This window comes from Oncorhynchus gorbuscha, linkage group LG18, assembly GCF_021184085.1.
Source record: "Oncorhynchus gorbuscha isolate QuinsamMale2020 ecotype Even-year linkage group LG18, OgorEven_v1.0, whole genome shotgun sequence".
In the NCBI taxonomy this organism is placed as follows: Eukaryota; Metazoa; Chordata; class Actinopteri; order Salmoniformes; family Salmonidae; genus Oncorhynchus; species Oncorhynchus gorbuscha.
In genome coordinates, this window is record NC_060190.1 from 61,800,907 (window position 1) to 61,818,083 (window position 17,177).

Below are 17,177 nucleotides of genomic sequence, written 5' to 3' on the forward strand. Positions count from 1 at the left end.
AGCTGATGTACGAAGGGCTATATAAATAAATTTGATTTGATTTGATTTGTACCTAAAAATGGAAGTGTGATTCTCCACATTTCAAGAGCGTGATGACTGCACCAACGAGCCCCTCCTTTGAACAAGGTGAACATCTAGAAATTAATGCAGGGGTGATGATCAACTCACCTATTTAACCCATAGAACCAGATCCCCCTTTAACAGCAGGTAATTCCTTTAGACCCAGTCAGCCGACTAACCAGACAGAGCTACAGCCTCACTGACAAGCTTTCACTGTCATGCTTATACATACTAACATGTTCAGTATCTGTTGTACTGTCCCAATGTACATATGTTTCCATGAATATACAGTAGACAATCCATCTACCAAAACAGGGACAATTCAAGGCACAGGAATGTGTGAAAACATCACACAAAGATGTTCCAGTCAAACACCAAATGTGTTGTATTATCAGAGATTGTCACAGACTGTGGTGAGAGAGAGAACACTGGTAATAGGATTGTTACATCTTAGAGAGAAAACACAAATGATTCGATGATACACGATTTTGTCAAATTTCTCTATACAAATATCTACAAAACAACTCCAAAGCCCTGAAACACTACTAACTATTGTCTTGAAATTAGATTTTTTTTAATACTCCCAGCTGTGGCTCCAACAGATCTATTTTTATCTGTGTTGACTCGATAAAAAAAAAAATTGGCCCCAAGTTTGGTGGCAATGACATCTGTTCCCTCATTAAAGAGGTGCTCCACTTCAGAGATGACAGTCTGCCAGGCCTTATTACTACACTGGTGATTCATCCTGAAATAGACTCTACACTCGCTTCTTGTTGTCTCTATTACGTTAAAGTCATATTAGCAGCCCTTTATGTACCTAGCATCAGTGGAAAACATGGCACTGCAATGGCCAGTTAAGAGCTGTAAAATGTGGAAAGATTGTGTCATTGGACACTCACACAAAAGAAAGTGTCCAGAAAGTGTACCACCACAACAATGGCTTCAATATTCCGCTGATTATATGTATGGAGCTCACTATGGCAAGTCAAGTTTTTATTTTCAAGACAAACTACTAGATCAACCAGTACTATGCGTCTAGGACAATAACACATTCTCCCTGAACTCACAAAAATAGCGCACAATATACATTTTCTTACTAGGCTATACCATGCTCATTTTAGATGAAGAATTGAGCAAAACATTGGTCACTATACATTTTTCTTGAGGTCAAAGATAGTTAAAATGGTACAGGTATGACCTACTGTATATTGTAGACAGAAGGACAGTACCCAGTTAGCACATAACGTTCTGAGAACCATATGTTTCTTAGAGCTTGGTGAGAGTGTGGTTGTCCTATGTTTATTTAGCATACAACCTTCCCATAATGTTTCCTACAGGTTTCCTCATGGTTCTATGTAAAGTAATGTTCTCAGATTATTCAGAGAACGTTAAGAAACAACGTTCTTCTGTAGTAATTTCAGTATTTCAGCATAACATTTCTGCAGGTTTCCTCATGTTTCTATTTAAAGTCATATTCTCAAGATCATTCAGAGAACGCTAAAAAACAACATTCTTCTGTGGAAACAGTACTTCAGAGTAACGTTTTCTGCAGGTTTCCTCATGGTTCTATTTAAAGTTATGTGCTAAGAACATTAAGGAAACTTTCCATTAAAAAAAAACACAAGAAAACATTAGTAATGTTCAAAGAAAATTATAAAAATGTTATTTAAAAACATATACATTCAGTTCTCAGCATCAACAAAACTATCTCTATCCTCTGTGTTCAGGTGTCATCTTAATGAGTGCTTGTTTCCTTTGAAATCGAGTCTGTTTAAATAGACTAAAATGAACAGTTTTGTATGAGTTTTAAAAAACATAGCACACTAGCTCCATCCTGGTGGCGCAGTGGACTAATTCCCTGGATAGAGAGTAGAAGACCATAGGTTTGAATCTCACTGATGTCATAGAACAATAAAACATTTGATCTGTTTGCATGATTAATGACTAAACCAATGAATTCCCATGTGTCCTCTCTGTGCTTGGGAGTTCAAAACAGTTAACCTAAGCTAGCAGTGTTAATAAAATTCTTATTGAAACAATTTCAAATAACGTAATTTAATTAGCTTCAAATAAAATATCATTTCCGATCTCAGAACGTTAACAAAGCCTCCCAGCAAAACTTTCAGGGAAAACGTTCATAGCAAAACGTTCACAGAACCTCCCTGCATCCTAACAATTAACATTCCCAGAACAGGCGACATTTAGAAAACGTTCAGTTTAAAGGTCAGGAAACGTATGGCTTCGTAACCAGAACAAATGGGAAAACAAAAACATACATTCCCACAACTTCCAAGGAATCAAATGTGCTAGCTGGGTATAACCTCACTGTAGTCTACAATAAATGTCTGTCCCTCTTAAGTGTTGTGACTAGTGTGACTGTCACCAGGGCTGTGCTGTAGCAGCTGACCACTTTAATCACCAGGAGGAAGTTCATATCATGTGGTTAACTGCTGGTTGCTAGATGACTGGGAATGAGGCACTGAGTTCCAGCTCCAGTCCTGAACAGTTTGTGTGGAACACTGCCTGCCTGCACCATGCCTACAACCGGTGACTGCAGATGTAAATTAGCTGTCAGCTCAATCTGGTGCAACACATCACTTCTCATACACTGAGACGTATGTTTTGTTGTACATTGTCCATCTCAAATAAACATAATAAATAAATAATCATTGGTGTCCAATCACCTGTCCAAAATAGCTGTCACCTGCTAACACATACCAACCAGACCTCTACCTTGATTAAAGCAAAATGTCACTGGTCAAAGGTGTTTCTGTGATATACTGTGCCATGACAGCAGAAGGGTTGCCATGGAACATTTGGACCATAACCAAATATAACTAAACAAATAGAGCAAAGGGAACCCTCATACGTTAGCTGAGAAAAAATCTAGGTTGATGCATTAAAGTTCATCTCTCTCTCTAACAAAGAAAAACAAATCCACCTGGTGGTTAACTCTGATTGGCTTAGGCCTTCCATCTCCAAACCATGGTAGAGAGGATGGGTGCATTCATTTCAGCTCGTATGGTGCCTCGGCTGGGCAAAGATTTACTTCAGGACCAATAGGACAGTCTAAAATGTGCCAATTCCGCCAACCCTTTGTCCTGGGTGAAGTAAAATGAGTCCACCCAGTGGTTGAGCCACGCTGCTCTCCTCCGTTCCCCAACGTGACTGGAGTGCTGGTCTTATTTCTGGATGGAACACACCACGGTCTCTGTGCTAATTAACCTAGATGTGGATATTAATAAGCAGCTGGGATGAAAGCGGGTCTAGACTGAAAGTGGGGCAGTTTGAAAGGAGGGGCTTGATTTAAGAATGGTCACAGTAAAGCAGGACATCTTGGCCCCTCCCGTGGCAGGGGAATAAGACCCGTTACTATATTAAAATACCCTCCGGCCCTTCTTAATTGCTCACACCTCTGGAGATTCTTGGCTCCAATGAAGAGCTGAAGATACCTTCAGGAGGACACTGTGTTGAAAGACCACAGAGATATTTGTAAAGTTGAGGGATGGAGACAAGATACCACCAACGTGTATGCTATATATGTTTTAAGGTTAAATCGATGTCTTTTGAGAGAGAAATGCCTTTGCATACAACATTGTTGTGCCAATCTATGAGCAGATGAGCACATATGATTCTTATACGTATACAAAACCCTACAAAGCCAGGCCCCTCTTTTGCTGTAGTCAATATCAGTCAGTGCATAGTTAATATAAAGACCTGCTAGATGAATCTCCTGTCAGAGAGATATGGGGCGAGGGCTTATATATAGGCCACTTGTGGACTGAAGTGTTTTGATAGCTTGGTCTGGTGGGACGTGCCCCACATAGCACAAGTACTCTCTGACAGAGAGAGCTTTTAGCTGGTCTGCACAACACAGATGAAGTTTATACTTTGTGATAGAAATGCTGTATCTTTATATCAGATCAGCGATGCCATCCAACAGAAAGAGGCTGGGGACAGTGAGATAGTGGGCAGTCGTGACAGAAAAGTGGGTCATCATAAATGCCACCCTGGCACTTGTTATGGTAAACAGCTGAGAGTTGGGGCTGTATCCACTCTAAAATTGATAGAGAGCTACTGACCATCAATTACATTTTAACCATGTTTTGAAACTATACTGTGTTTGTTTAGAATTACAGTTTGTTCAGAATTACAAACATGCTTATAGTTTGGGTTCTGATGGGTTAAGACAGTTGAACTAAGCTCATGAGCCCTTTGTAATCAATGACAGTATGAATTCAAAATGGATGCACCAATCCCAGATTTCCCCTTTATTCTAGATGGAGGCACCAATCCCAGATTTCCCCTTTATTCTAGATGGAGGCACCAATCCCAGATTTCATCTTTAAGTCAGATGGATGCCACACTGGTAAGCATAGGATGAATACCCCAGAAGCCTGTGTTAGTGATTCAACAGAGTTGTATTCAACAGAAACAACAAAAAAAGGGTTCAGTGCAAAGTGTCTCTCCTTTCCAGTACAACATGATCACTTCAAAATAACAAAACATCAATGTATAAACATTTACCAAATAAATGCATCCCTCTAATCTAATTGTTGAGAACAGATAAATCCAGTGGCAGAAATTGGGAACAATTCTGGGCACCACAGTGGCATGGTTTCCTCTGGAGGGTACCTGTCTCACTGGCCTCTGTCCCAGGGTCACTCTGGACCAACCTCTCCACTGAGGGTGTATTGCTATAGCCCCCTGAGTAGTCAAATGTGAGCTCCTCCTGAGGGGTGATGTCCCTGCCAGCAAACAGGGCCAGCCTGGGCACCAGGGAGTGCACCCGGACAGGCACCATGAACAGGTTGGGTTGGCAGGAGTGGTTCAGAAAACGCCCCACATTCCCAACCACAGTTGGGTCCACAAAGGTCTCACTGACCGGGCCCTGGCCAGCATACTCCCGCACAGCAATTATGTAGTTTTTGTCCTCAAGCCCCTGAGCAAGCTGTCTGCGTCTGGCCTCCTCAAAGCCAATCACCTCCCCGGCATACTCACACACAAAGGTTCCACAGGGGATGGGCTCCAGCGCTCGCAAGCCCCAGCCTCTGTCCTCTGTGGGGTAGACACACAACTTGAGCCCCAGGCCTCTCTGGACCACCCGGTTACAGCAGGCCTCACTACAGCCACACAAGGCGTTACACTCAAACACAGGCCTGCAGTAACCAGTCTCCGTATCCCCCTGGTCTTGGAGTCGGCCGTGGCCGTCGTACGTTTGTCTGCATGTCTGTCCGTAAGTCTGCAGGCAGGAGCAGCTCTCTCTAAGGCAGGAGTGGGCGTTGCAGGAGCATCCAGGAAGAGTAACCTCACTGGGGTCTATGTCACATCCCGGCCCCTGGATGTTCTCTGGAGAATACTGAAACCAAGGAGACAGATGGGAGGAGAGGGGACTGAAGTTATTTTATCAGATACAAAGGTAATCAGACCAATTTTTTTTAAATAAAAACAACCACTCAAGATATTAGGCTCTGGGGGATTTCACTTGTTTAGAGGACATAGTTACAGAGAAAAAGCTTATTCAATCACACATAGAAGCTATGTTTTTTCTTCCACGTAATATCATCCAATCCTGCATAGCTATGTTCCTTTAAGCAAGCTGTGGTGAAAATCTCAAAGAGAAAGACATGTAAAGTAAGGAGATTGTAAAGTGATGCAGTTCCAAAGGTTCAGTAGTTACAATAGCCTATTTCAGATTCTCTCTATTTCACCCAGACAGTCCAAGTGGTGGCCAGGGATGATATTGTGCTGCCACCAGCTGGCAGAAAACAGTTTAGACAGCCTGAATGAAGATCTACAGCCGTTCTTTATACCGGTGTCTACAGCAGGGGTGTCAAACTAATTTTGCCCTGGGGACCGCATTTGGTCTTCAATGAGGTCCGGAGGGCCGCACTGAAAATTGGTTATAAATGATTTCCTTGCCATTACAATTTGAAAAAGATTGTCCTCTAGCCATTGTATTTGGAATTTGCAATACTCCCTGACTGTCTCATTTCAATTTAGGTGATTATTAGTGAGCTGGACACAGTCAAGTAACTGTATAAATGTAGGCCCATTATCATTACCACACAGTTTCCAATGGGTTTTATTGATTTTAAACAGTGGAGGATCCTCAGAAGAGGATGTGGAGGACCATCCTCCTCAGTGAATTTCATTAAAATAAAATAAACATTAAAAAAGTGATCCTTTTTAGATGAAACTATACTTAATATAATCATGTCACCAAATAATTGATTAAAACACACTATTTTGCAAAGAAGGTCTACTGTAGCCTCCACAGTACTCTGTAGCACCATGGTGTAGCCAGTGCAGCTAGCTTCTGTCCTCCTCTCTGTACATTGACTTTAATGCAAAACTTAGAAGGCTTGTGGATCTCACCCCCTTCCATAGACTTGCACAGTAATTATGAACTTCTGGAGGATGTCCTCCAACCTATCAGAGCTCTTGCAGCATGAACTGACATGTTGTCCACCCAATCAAAAGGATAAGAGAATGAATCTAGTACTGAAAGCATAAGCTACTGCTAGCTAGCACTAAAGTGCATAACATGTGGTGAGTAGTTGCCTCAAAGAGAAAGACAATAGTTTAACAGTTTTGAAAAAATGTATTTATTCCAAAATGAAGGAGAAGCAAGAGAGAAATAGAGACTTTTTTCATTTTTTTTTTCACTTTCAGTTTCATTGACTTAATTAGCAGATGCAGCTAGCTAGTTCAGCCTACTGAAACACCCTGCTCAAACAGAGGGATGCTATGTTAGCTAGCTGGCTATGACATCAAACACAACACTGGAACTTTTCCATGTCGAGGTAAGCTTCTGGTTTTACAAATGTATTGCCACCGGGGCCCACCGGTGTAACTGCTTACTGACTGTACACTAACATTACTGCATGATTGTAGCGGGTATAGTAACAAGTTAATTATATTAGCTATGCTGACTATGACGTTACTTTAGCAAATATGGTGACAACGATGTAGGCTGTATGTAGCGGTTTGGCTTGGAATGTTTTTGTTTTTGCCTGGTCACATACAGCTGATGTGTTGTGTATTGAAGTCCACAAGGGAAGGGAAGAGGTGAGAGGAGGAGAGCGCATGCGAGAAGTAATACTATGAACGTGAACTGTGTTTGCGTGTGATATGGAGTGTATTCATTCCGCTGATTCTGTTGAAAAATGTTTCTTAAACAGAAGCAAATGGAACACAATGGGGATAAACATTTGTCCAATAGAAACTCTTGTTTGCAACTTTTGGACTAATCATTACACCCTATATCAGCTACATGCAGGCAAGAGTGTGCAAGGCGGTATTGAATGTCACCGTCAGGGTGTCACCTATGTTATAAACTTTAATTCATAGGCTAGGTTGTAGCAACCTCGTGATGGGTATAGGGGAAAAGTTAGTATCATGTAGTAGCCTAAACCTATCGCTGTTACATTGAACTGGGTGAATGGAAGATGAATGACAGTCATCCTTATGCTATAATAGAAAGAAGACCATGCTCATTTAAAGAAAATCGTCCACCCTCATTTTAAACGGCACTGACCGCAACTGATTTTAGGTCCTCGACCAGACATGTTGCTAATTCTAAGAAAACATTTCTAAATGTTCATATTGCAAAGAAATTAGGTTGTTGTACCTTTTGTTATTTCCCCCCGAATATAAAGAAAACTGCTACTTCATTGACTTAAACATGGTTCTCATCAGAGCATTGTTTACAAGCACCAATGCAAGAAGATGCAATAGATTCATTATCACAGTGTACCATAGGCCAAGTAACTATGGTTTATCCATATAAACAATTACACACGTGGAATAATGGTGCCTAACAATTTCTAAGTTAGATTGCTGGCTCGTTGTATTGGCATGGGCAAACCAGTCAGCTACGACTAGCTACAATAAAGCATTTTACCTGAAATTCAGAATATTCTTCTTTGCTGACATTACCCTCTCGTAAAACTGGAACATTTTCGAGACCCTTGCACAAATACTGATCAAAAACCTTTATCATGCTCATATTTTCTCGCTAAATGTTCAGCTCTCAAATTAAGCAAGCTAGAGAAACATGCCAACCGAGAAAAGGCACTTACAACACTCAAAGAAGAGACGCTTCCGGAAAGTCTAGTGTGAATGTTTTACAATGTCGCCACCTAGCGGCCTTGGAGCACAATCTCACTATGCATTTATGCAATTTTTGCGGTATGTGGCGCTGTGAGACTTGACAAAGAGACCCAGGTACAGTCATCGCGCAATGAATCACGGTAGGCCATTGTTATCGAGCTAATAAAACATGGCCATAGGAGGGAAAAGTGTACTGTGGTTCCCACATCATATGAGCACAAACAAATTAGTTTGAACCCAGCTGGAGAGTGAGGGGGACAACCTGAGACATGCGTGAATGAGGAGCAAGGACCTCTCAAATCAAATCAATTTTATGTGTCACATGAGCCAAATACAGCAGGTGTAGACCTTACGGTGAAATGCTTACATACAAGCCCTTTAACCAACAATGCAGTTTTGAGAAAATAGAGTTTAAAAAATATTTACTAAATAAAGTAAAGTAAAAAATAAAGTAAAGTTTTAAAAAACAAAGTTTTAAAAAAGTGACGCTGCATAGATAGTAAACAGCAAGAAAAACTAAACAAAGCAGTGGGGGTCAATGCAAATAGTCCGGGTGGCCATTTGACTAATTGTTCAGCAGTCTTATGGCTTGGGGGTAGAAGCTGTTAAGGAGTCTTTTGGACCTAGACTTTACACTCCGGTACCGCTTGACGTGCGGTAGCAGAGAGAACACTCTATGACTTGGGTGACTGGATTCTTTGACCATTTTTGGGACCTTCCTCTGACACCACCTAGTATATAGGTCCTGGATGTCAGGAAGCTTGGCTCCAGTGATGTACTGGACCGTACGCACTATCCTCTGTAGCGCCTTACGGTCGGATGCCGAGCAGTTGCCATACCAGGCAGTGATGCAACCAGTCAGGATGCAACAGGTTGACCAGTGTTACCTTGGAGATAATGACACACCAAATGAACACCATTGGAAGCAACCCTGCCGTCCTGCCAGTGAGTGACATCATCCATCCTGTAATGATGGAGTTTGGAAGCATCGCGCTCCATCTGTTCCTCAGTCCCATGGGGAGGGGATAGGAAATTAGGAAGGAAAGTCGTGATTCCAGGCTTCTGTTTACCTTCTTCCTCAGTCACTATCCTGTCCTATATGGTGTGATATTGCTGGGAGAGATACTGCCTGGCCTTAAAACAAACAATGCGGTCATCAGGATTTCCTTTAAGTTCGCATTTTGTACAAAGGCATAGATGTTGGACAGGATGCAGAACATTTATTTTTATTTTTGGGGGAGTCATTTTGGCAGATTTCAGCTATATCCGTACCATGGCATGATGTTGTTTTCATGTTGTCATACATAATAAATGCATAGGTTTGGACTCAAGTGGCTGAAGGAAGCAGATGGAGAGAGGTCACATTGCAACATTGCTGGCTGGCATCTCAGCTACACACAACTGACCGTTTGTCCTCTTCCTCTGAGAATACTCCCGCTATCCTCTCTTATTTACAATATCCTTGTGAAAAAACTCAATTCGTGATTTTGAGTTTTACTGAATTTCTCCTGGGAATGGAATACAATGTAAACCAAATGAATGCCGTTAGGGCATTGAAGAGGACAGTAGTTAACTTTTTAGGGGAACTGACTTTAGATATGGACAGAGCGTTTAAGATTATTGATGGCTGTCATGATGATTAACTGATCGATGAGCCCAGGTCTGTACAGTCAGCAAATGCGGTATATATATTTTTTGTTATGTCCTCCAATCTCTATAAAATATTTACTTTTTCAAACTCCCATCAGCACGTTTGTCCTCTTACTGTGTGCTCCTGCCTCCCTGTCTGCTGAAAAATAAGCAAACAGTACAGGTTGAAATAGTATTTAGCTAGACTGTATAACATTCTACCCGCACAGCTTGAAGTTTATCTCTCTGGATTCCCCGAGTGCTGCAAACTCAGTCCACACAAATACATTACATTTACCAATGGGAGTTTGCTATCCAATAAAATAGAGGGAGGTAATGTGCACTGAGAAAGAGGGAATGTGTTTTGAGTGGACTTCCCATTTGAAAATTGGTGCTAAAGTACCAGAAGTACCAGCTTGTTTTTCTTAATTAAGGTCTCTATGTAATTAAAATTACTTTACATTGTCTGGCTCTCACAATAGTGTTTGACAATAGGATGAAGCACATCCCTTACCTTCTGTTCTCCTGTTGACAGCTTGTTGGGGATCTTTAATGAACTATTTTGTGTTTAATGAGAAGACAACATCACAGAAGACCTGGACTTTGAAGGGCATAATACATGTGGTTGGACAGCCAGTGAATAAAAACCATGATAGACCATGTCCTCTGCTTCTCTGTTGATTGACTTGGCTTCAAATTGCCAGTGACGCTGCTCTCAGCTTGTGGGGAAAGTTACTGTGGCATGCTGCTCACTGTCTTGTTTGACTTTGGAGAAAAAAATACATTTCAAAGGCTACCCCCGTTTCCCTTTGTTAGCCTGAATGGGCTTGATTACTAGGACTCTGCCTGTGCCATTTCCCTGTGCTTCTCAAAGGAGCCACCCATCACGGTTCTCCCAGTGCATAAAAGGCCACAAACCCACTGCCAATGAAACAAAGAGGAGCACAGCTTCTGGAAACAACAGAGGATGCCAAACAAGGAGGATTGGTGAAAGGTAAGAAAGAAAGAAAACATAGAAACAAATATAGAATAATTAAACACATTAACAGACATGGAGGTAATGTACATTGACACACGTTGACAAACTTTTCCTCCCTCTCCAGTGAAGTGACATGAAGGTTGTATGAGGGTCTGTGTGTAGAATTGCTTCAGATTGAATTTTCACACCCTGGAGCAGGCATCCTCAGAGACTTGTCAGAAGACTTCCTCTGCTGCTAGGCAACAGCAACAGCAGCATGATTTACTCACATGACAACATTTCACAAAGCAATTAGGTAGAGTCAGGCATGGTCATTTCCCCCAAAGGTTTGCAGTGTTTTTAAACCAGCAGTGTTGGAGCACAAACTCAACTGTCTATTACAGTCGTGTGAAGTCTGATGACTAAATTGTTACTCAGCTAAATACAACTGATGATGAACATTACAACAGCACAGCCGACTAGATGTCCATACAGTAGTGGAATAGAGGACACAAGAGTCTTTCATGTTAACGCAGGGGGAACCAAGGGAATCACATGCCTGGTGTTGCAAGTCTGAACAAGCCACTGGTGAGCGACTCTCTGAAGGTGTCATCATGATATTTCTTCACAGAAAAACCCAAAAGTGACGTCTCACCCATTACTCAGCTCCCTTGTCCTCTCTTCTCTTCTTCTCTGACTGCAGGTTACTGCTGCCTGCCCAGGAGAAGGAGGCCCAGGGGAAGGAGGAGAGGAGAGAGCCATTCCACAGATTTGTCTCTCACAAAGATGGAGAAGAAAGGTTGAGGTCATAATAGAGCACATTCTGCTTATTTGAAAATAATTGAACCCTTAATCTGGCTGGAATTGAAGTAATGGAGAGGGATGGACCTTGGCCTTTGTGTACTGTGGTTGAGTTTCAGGATAGAAGGATGAAGATAGGTCTGGATGAGTGCAGAAAATAGAAGCACAGGCATTGACGTTACAGCTCAGCTCAATAACAAAAAATAAACAATCAATAGAACATATAAATACAATATAATATATACATTCAGTTATCCTATGAAGAGGATAGAGAATGCACATTAAATACATGCTAAAATACATCTTGAATAGTTTTTTATTATATCAAACTAAATAAGTATAATTATTTTCCCGTCCTATGACCTTGAGCAATTCGCGAGCAGCGTGCCCAGCCAAGCTCAAGAGTCTCCACTCCCTGAAACTCCCTGAATCCAATCGATTCATTTTCAACTTCCACTTACCCTGCTATGGATCAAAATACATGTTACAGATGGGATATAGTAAACCTTGTTAAGTTGTGGAGAGACAAAAAAATATATAGCCTCATTTGTCGGGGTTTGAACTTAACATTGTTTTAAAGACATATTGGACTATGCTCAGTGGGATGTCAAAGGAGTCAATCCTCAGAGTAAAGTAATCTATAGCATCATTATCAACTGAACATGATGTTAGATACCCTGGAGAGATTCTATGGTTTCCCCCATCATGGAGTCCTACAGCAAACTGTTTTGCTCACCATAGTTTTATTTCTGTTTACAGTAACATTGATATCTCTAAATCACTGGCAGTTGAAAAGATAACTGTGAGTGCTATATTATGATGTTTAGATGTGCTCCAGACATATTTTAAAGCGAGATCGATGCACTGACAAAATAAGTCATGAAAAGTGTAGCTGACAAATGGTGATATTTGTCATCTGAGGTATTTCTCGGTGACAGAGCAGTGATGATGTCAAGGAGAGCCCCTGGTAATAAAACACAGACCCAGGAGCAAATTTAACTGACCTCAGACCCTTTGGAAGCTTGAAGAACAGTCTGGCCTTAATGGCCCTGTACTCTTATAATATCTGCCAGGCACAGCTAGAAGAGGAATGGCCACCCCACAGAGCCTGGTTCCTCTATAGGTTTCTTCCTAGGTTCCTGCCTTTCTAGGGATTTTTTCCTAACCACAGTACTTCTACATCTGCATTTTTTGTGCATTGGGGTTTTAGGCTCGGTTTCTGTATAAGAACCTTGTGACAACTGGTGATGTAAAAAGGGCTTTAAAGATATGTACATTTTATTTACTGATTGTTTTTTAACCTCTGTGTCCATGAGAGAAAGAGAGAGAGGGAGGGGGATGGGGAGAGAGAGAGTGAGGGGGGGGGGGATGGGGAGAGAGAGAGAGTGAAAGACAGGAAGAGGAAGAGGGAGAGAGGGAGGGGGATGGGGAGAGAGAGTGAAAGAGAGGGAGAGGGAAGGGGGATGGGAGGGAGAGAGAGGAAGAGAGGAAGAGGGAGAGGGAGGGGGATGGGGAGAGAGAGTGAAAGAGAGGAAGAGGGAGAGGGAGAGGGAGGGGGATGGGGGAGAGAGAGAGGAAGAGGGGGAGGGGGATGGGGAGAGAGAGAGTGAAAGAGAGGAAGAGGGAGAGGGAGAGGGAGGGGGATGGGGAGAGAGAGAGAGAGTGAAAGAGAGGAAGAGGGAGAGGGAGGGAGGGGGATGGGGAGAGAGTGAAAGAGAGGAAGAGGGAGAGGGAGGGAGTGGGATGGGGAGAGAGAGTGGAAGAGGGAGAGGGAGGGGGATGGGGAGAGAGAGAGAGAGTGAAAGAGAGGAAGAGGGAGAGGGAGGGAGGGGGATGGGGAGAGAGTGAAAGAGGGGAAGAGGGAGAGGGAGGGAGGGAGGGGGATGGGGAGAGAGAGAGTGAAAGAGAGGAAGAGAGTAGTAGAGCAACTAGTGGAGCACAAACATCATAAATACAACCTATATTTATCAGTGTATTTATTTTTCCTTTCATATTTCAACTACTTGCACATTGTTACAACAGTGTAAATAGCCAATAAGATAACAGTTGAAATGTCTATATTCTTATAAAACTTTTGTGAGTGTAATGTTTACTGTTAATTTCTGATGGTTTATTTCCCTTGTTTATTTCCCGTTTGTTTATTGTCTATTCCACTTGCTTTGGTAATGTAAACAGGTGGATGGGAAGGGGGGGGGGGAGAGTGGGAAAGGGAGGGAGGGAGAGAGAGAGAGAAAAGAGGGAGAAACACTGTATATAGACATAATGACATTTGAAATGTCTTTATTGACCAGATAGAGCAGCAATATTTTGTGACCTGTTGCCACAAGAAAAGGGCAACCAGTGAAGATAAAACACCATTGTATGTACAACCTATATTTATGTTTATTTATTTTCTCTTTTGTACTATTTGCACATCATTACAACACTGTATATAGACATAATGTCTTTATTATTTTGGACATTTTGTGATTGTCACATCGTGTATGTAGGTGGCAGGGAAGAATTAAGCACAGGAGAATTAAACTTGGTATAATTGGAGTATTTTAACAACTTAAAACAAACTCCAAAACCAAAGTCCATAATAAAATAAACGTGGGTACAAGAACCCGCCGCACACCAATCCATAAAACACAACAATAAACAATCTCTGACAAGGACATGAGGGGAAACAGAAGGTTAAATACACAACACTTAATGAATGGGATTGGAACCAGGTGTGTAAGAAGACCAGACAAAACCAATGGAAAATGAAACATAGATCAATGATGGCTAGAAGACCGGTGAAGTCGACAGCCGAGCACCGCCCGAACAAGGAGAGGCATTGACTTCGGCAGAAGTCGTGACAGTGGCTGGAGCCACGCGTCGACACCGGCCTCGGGGACGACCCGGATGACGAGGCGCAGGGCGATCTGGATGGAGACGGTGGAACTCTCGTAGCAGGGAAGGATCTAACACGTCCTCCACAGGAACCCCTCCTCCGGACCGTACCCCTCCCAGTCCACAAGGTACTGAAGGTCCCTCGCTCGACGTCTCGAATCCAGGATGGGCCGAACGGAGTCCGCTGGGACCCCCTCAATATCCAGACGGGGCAGAGGAACCTCCCGCACCTCAGCCTCCTGGAGAGGGCCAGCCACCACCGGCCTGAGGAGAGACACATGGAACGAGGGGTTAATACGGTAATTGTTGGGAAGCTGTAACCTAAAACATACCTCGTTCACCCTCCTGAGGACTTTAAATGGCCCCACAAACTGCGGACCCAGCTTCCGGCAGGGCAGGCGGAGGGGCAGGTTTCGGGTCGAGAGCCAGACCCTGTCCCTCGGTGCTCACTGCACCAACTTTCTGCCGTAGAACAGCGCGCTGAAGGTGGACGTGGGCGGCATCCCATGTTTCCTCTGCGCGCTGGAACCAGTCATCCACCGCAGGAGCCTCTGTCTGACTCGGATGACATGAAGCCAGAACCGGCTGATACCCCAATACACACTGAAATGGAGAAAGGTTAGTGGAGGAGTGGTGGAGCGAGTTCTGGGCCATCTCTGCCAGGGCACGAACGCCGCCCACTCCCCCGGCCGGTCCTGGCAATAAAACCTCAAAAACCTACCCACATCCTGGTTCACTCTACCATCCTGGTTCACTCTAACTCACTCTACCTGCCCGTTACTTTTGGGGTGAAAACCTGAGGTAAGGCCTGCCGAGACCCCCAGACGTTCCATGAACGCTGTCCAAACCCCTGACGTAAATTGGGTACCCCGATTAGACACTATATCCTCAGGAACCCCGTAGTGCCGGAAGATGTGTGTAAACAGGGCCTCAGCAATCTGTAGGGCTGTAGGGAGACCGGGCAAAGGGGGGAGACGACAGGACTTAGAAAAACGATCCACAACGACCAGGATCGTGGTATTACCCTGTGAAGGTGGAAGATCGGTAATAAAATCCACTGACAGGTGCGGCCACGGCAGTTGTGGAAAGGGTAAGGGTTGTAACTTACCTCTGGGCAGGTGTCTAGGAGCCTTGCACTGGGCGCACACTGAGCAGGAGGAAACATAAACCCTTACATCTCTTTCTAAAGTGGGCCACCAGTACTTCCCACCAAGACAGCGCACCGTCCGACCGACCCCAGGATGACATGTGAGCCCAATAGATCAGCCGATCGCAGACAGCAGACGGAACGTACAGACGCCCAGCTGGACACTTAGGGGGAGTGGGCTCTGCACGTGACGCCCGCTCAATGTCCGCGTCCAGCTCCCACACTACCGACGCCACAAAGCAAGAGACTGGGAGTATGGGGGTGGGATCCATGGACCACTCCTCTGTGTCATACAGCTGGGACAGTGCGTCTGCCTTGACGTTCTGGGAGCCTGGTCTGTAAGAGAGGGTAAACACAAAACGGGTGACAAACATGGCCCACCTTGCCTGACGAGGATTCAGTCTCCTCGCTGCCCGGATGTACTCCAGATTGCGGTGGTTAGTACAGATGAGAAAGGGGTGTTTAGCCCCCTCAAGCCAATGTCTTCACACCTTCAAAGCTTTAACGACAGCCAACAGCTCCAGGTCCCCCACATCATAGTTTCACTCCGCCGGGCTGAGCTTCTTAGAGAAGAAATTTCAGTGGCGTACCCGCGCACTGAGAGAGCACAGCTCCTATCCCAGCCTCGGAGGTGTCCACCTCCACTATGAAGACCAAAGAGGGATCCGGATGAGCCAACACAGGAGCCGAGGTAAACACAGCCTTCAAGTGCCAAAAAAAGCCCCGTCCGCCCCAGCTGACCATTGCAAGCGCACCAGGCTCCCCTTCAGCATTGAGGTAATGGGAGCAGCCACCTGACCAAAACCCCAGATAAACCTCCGGTAGTAGTTGGCAAACCCTAAGAATCGCTGCACTTCCTTCACTGTGGTGGGAGTCGGCCAGTCATGCACGGCTGCAATGCGGTCACTCTCCATCTCCACTCTTGACATGGAAATGCGATACCCTAGGAAGGAGACGGACTGTTGAAAGAACAAGCATTTCTCAGCCTCGTCATACAGGTCATGCTCCAACAGGCGACCAAGCACCTTGCGTACCAGGGACACATGCTCGGCGCGTGTAGCGGAGTATATCAGATTGTCATCAATATACACCACTACACCCTGCCCGTACAGATCCCTGAAAATCTTGTCTACAAAGGATTGGAAGACTGATGGAGCATTCATCAACCCGTACGGCATGACGAGGTACTTATAATGCCTTGAGGTGGTACTAAATGCCGTCTTCCACTCTTCTCCCTCTCGGATACGCACCATGTTGTACTCACTCCTGAGATCCAGTTTAGTGAAGAAGCGTGCCACGTGCATTGTCTCAATCACCGTGGCAATAAGAGGTAGCGGGTAACTGTACCTCACTGTGATTTGATTTAGACCTCTATAATCAATGCACGGGTGCAGACCTCCATCGAGGAGACGGGTGAAGTGGAGGCCCGAATGTACCCCTGACGCAGGGATTCGGAGACATATTGTATGTCTCCATAGCCACCATCTCTGCTTGTGATGGGATACACGTGACTCCTGGGAAGGGCAACGTCTACCAGGAGATCTATCGCAAAATCCCTCGATGAGGTGGTAATTTAGGTGGTAATTGAGT

At 44.1% G+C, this 17,177-nt stretch overlaps 1 protein-coding gene across 1 annotated transcript; it reads right to left on the bottom strand.

Moving 5' to 3' along the window:
* Positions 1-468: 468 nt before the first annotated feature.
* LOC124002348 (histone-lysine N-methyltransferase SETMAR-like) lies at positions 469-8,140 on the bottom strand. Its single transcript, XM_046309717.1, has 2 exons — positions 7,967-8,140; positions 469-5,419 (listed from the first exon to the last, which is right to left on the bottom strand). The coding sequence occupies exons 1-2, from the start codon at positions 8,069-8,071 to the stop codon at positions 4,610-4,612; spliced, it is 915 nt and encodes a 304-aa protein (XP_046165673.1). The 5' UTR covers positions 8,072-8,140; the 3' UTR covers positions 469-4,609.
* Between the last annotated feature and the right edge of the window lie 9,037 nt (positions 8,141-17,177).

Excerpts from the sequence above, each read along its gene's own strand:
- LOC124002348 (XM_046309717.1), bottom strand. The coding sequence starts at position 8,071 with ATGAGCATGATAAAGGTTTTTGATCAGTATTTGTGCAAGGGTCTCGAA. Across the intron at positions 5,420-7,966 it reads AAGAATATTCTGAATTTCAG|TATTCTCCAGAGAACATCCA; the intron begins GTAAAATGCTTT and ends CCTTGGTTTCAG.